Raw genomic sequence first — 3,000 nt, 5'->3', positions numbered from 1 at the left:
CCCTTGCTGTGCTCTTGTGTAGCTCCCTCTGCACACTGCGCATGCTCAGTGAGGAGGGGGAGGAGGGGTAGGGGGGGGGTCTGCTCCATCCGGGAACTTCAGAATCACCATTGACAGCCGAAGCGCAACTTTTCCCCAGGCAAAGTGAAATCAAGCCGCGGACTCGGACAAAATATAGTCCCCGGTTTTTAACTTAAAATTAGCGGAAAAAAAGCGACGCGGCGTCGCGTTCGAACCCGTCCACGTTCGGCTGGGTTCACCGGAGCGGCCTGGCGGGATCCGGGAGTCCTTTCTGTCGGGTTTGGAGCACTTTTGAAGCCGGGCGGAAAGTGGGGGGTGATGAGTCCTAGGCTGTGAAGAAAAAAAAAAAGCGAGAACTTGTTCTGCGAGCTTCTTTCAATTGTTGTCGCTTGAAAAAACCTCTTTAATTGACGGAAACTTGGTGTCGGCCGCGTCGGAAGTGGAGAAAAGTGCTTTCCTGGGCGGAACATGGAACTACAAGGCCTGCAAGAGGCGCTGAAAGTGGAGATCCAATGTCATCAGGTAAGAGACAACATCGTGTTGTTTGGTTGTTTGAGAGCGCGGGGACGCGAGCCGAACCGAGCCGAACCGAGGCGAACGCTCCGAGGGGGGGAACTACGCGACAAGTGCCGGGATTAAAAGGCACTTTCCTGGGTAGTTTCTGGCCCGAGTGTCGAGCCTRGTTTTTCCCGGGGAGTGTGGAAGTGTTGATGCGGTGCGTGGCGAGCCGGACGCGAGCTGAATATTTATGAGCTGCTCGCGAACTGAGGCCGCTTTTGTTCCGTTTAAAAACAAAACAAACAAAAAAAAAAACTTGTCTGACTTTGTTTCCCCTTCCTCCTCTCCTCCAGGGTTCACAAAGCAAGGCTGCCGGGCCGGGCAGGAGCTGCCGGCAGCTCCTGCCCGGCCCGGCAGCCTTGCAAACTTTATCAGCTGAAATCTGTTAACATCACCAGCTAGCATTAGCATGGCTGCTAACTTTCTCGCACTTTCTCTCCCCTCAACTTCCACCAAACATGACACACTTTAAAGCCTTTTTAAAAATCATTTAATAATTTAATCACAACCCGCTGCTCCGGTCTGGGTTTATTTTTAGGCCCAAATCTCCGAGTTCCCATTCATCTGTGAAAGTTGGGAAGATTTTAGCGTCCATTTTGAGTGGCTCGACTTGTTTCTGGAGACTAAAAAAAAAAACGACATTCCAGTTCACTTTTTTATTTTATATTATTTTAAATTAAACCTTTACATTTTATAGTGTGTTTAAATCACATTTTTAGTTGTATTTTTTTTTACACTTGAAGCTCATTAACCAGCTCTGGTTTTGTTACTTTACACTTCTTTTTTTTTTTAGTCTGCTGGTATTATTTCTTCTCGGTCACGTGACCGCGGCGGAGCGATCTGATTGGCTGTTTTCACTTTCCTCCTTTCTTCTTCTTATTCCCTTTTTTTATATATATTTTAATTTTTTATTTTCACGGTGATAAGTTGGCTGTAGCCGGGGAGGAGGCAGAGGCAGGGCGGATGCTGAGAGCGAGGCAGAGCCGCTGGAGGGTTCAGCACCGCGGACAGCTCCTCCGGGCTGCACCGCCCCTCCGGTCGGTCCCAGATAACTTCCACACATTTCTACAAAAGCATCATTGTTAAAAAACGGCTCACACTTCCGGCCGCACTTAATACTAACTTATTATATATAACATTAGGTTTAATGTTGTCATTTTAAAGTTAATGATGGGTGAAAGAGGAGGCTCTGCAGGTCCTTGTTTGTATTTTCTTGTCTCAGTTTGGTAGTGGAAGCTTCCATTTTGAGAGGAAAAAAGGGGGGTGGATTCTCCCCCCTTTTCTCCAACATGGAGAGGAGAAAAGTCTGCAGAGTTTAATGCAGGAGGAGGAGGAGGAGGGGGATGGGCCCCATTCATGCCGAACATTACCATTTTGATTGCTTTGATGCTGGTTTTGGTTCGGATGGATGCAGGGGGGGGAGGGGAGGCAGAAAGCCCAGTCAGCACTGGCTGCACACCGAGCTGTTYTTTTTTTCTTYTTTACTTTTCTCTCTGCTTCTCCTCTGAACAAAACAAGCATGTGAGCTGATCCCAGCAGAGACTCAGCAGCTCCTGCTGGCTGACATTCAGRTGTTTGCAGGGAGAAGCTCAGTCATGATGCTTTCTGCAGCTAAAACACTAAAAACCACGCTCCGTGCACGACCTGTGCACGCTCAGATTGTTGCCTTCAGCTGCAGCAATACAAAAAAACATTCAGCTTTTTATTAATGTTTTAATTTATTAATCATTTACTCTTTATTCTCCAATCTGACATAAAAAACAAATGTGAACTTTTTAACAAACATTTTAATAATAAAAGTCAGGTTTCAGTTATCTGAAGTGTTCCTCTGTTAGCAAAACATCTCATGAGGCACTGGGTGGAGCTTTAATGAAACTCAGTAATTATTGACTGTCAGAGTTAACCTGGTTTCAAGATGGCCGCCACAGCTAATGGACCTCAGTCTGCACGAAAACTCTGAGAGTCGTCCTCAGCGCACGCTCTGAGCTCTGCTGCTCATCTAAACGGGTCAGAACATTTCAGGGACATTTACAAAAACTTTGAGAAGAAAAGAAACAAATTAGGTTCTGTGGACCTGTGCAGGTTCTGTGGACCCCTGCAGGTTCTGTGGACCTCTGCAGGTTCTGTGGACGGCTGCAGGTTCTGTGGACCTCTGCAGGTTCTGTGGACGGCTGCAGGTTCTGTGGACGGCTGCAGGTTCTGTGGACGGCTGCAGGTTCTGTGGACGGCTGCAGGTTCTGTGGACCTGTGCAGGTTCTGTGGACCTGTGCAGGTTCTGTGGACAGCTGCAGGTTCTGTGGACAGCTGCAGGTTCTGTGGACCTGTGCAGGTTCTGTGGACAGCTGCAGGTTCTGTGGACCTGTGCAGGTTCTGTGGACAGCTGCAGGTTCTGTGGACCTCTGCAGGTTCTGTGGACCTCTG

At 48.2% G+C, this 3,000-nt stretch overlaps 1 protein-coding gene across 1 annotated transcript in view; it reads left to right on the top strand.

Annotated features, from left to right (window-relative positions):
* Window positions 1-87: 87 nt before the first annotated feature.
* Window positions 88-3,000, top strand: part of LOC106532825 (PHD finger protein 21B) — a gene marked incomplete at its 3' end in the record, with an annotated part of 39,397 nt that continues 36,484 nt past the window's right edge. The window contains 1 exon segment of the mRNA XM_014028979.1: window positions 88-543. Coding sequence (XP_013884433.1) covers window positions 490-543 — 54 coding nt within the window.

The sequence above is a fragment of the Austrofundulus limnaeus genome, unplaced genomic scaffold (genome assembly GCF_001266775.1).
Source record: "Austrofundulus limnaeus strain Quisiro unplaced genomic scaffold, Austrofundulus_limnaeus-1.0 Scaffold835, whole genome shotgun sequence".
Taxonomy (NCBI): Eukaryota; Metazoa; Chordata; class Actinopteri; order Cyprinodontiformes; family Rivulidae; genus Austrofundulus; species Austrofundulus limnaeus.
The sequence above is the reverse complement of the archived record's forward strand: the minus strand, read 5'-3'. Positions and strand labels throughout refer to the sequence as shown.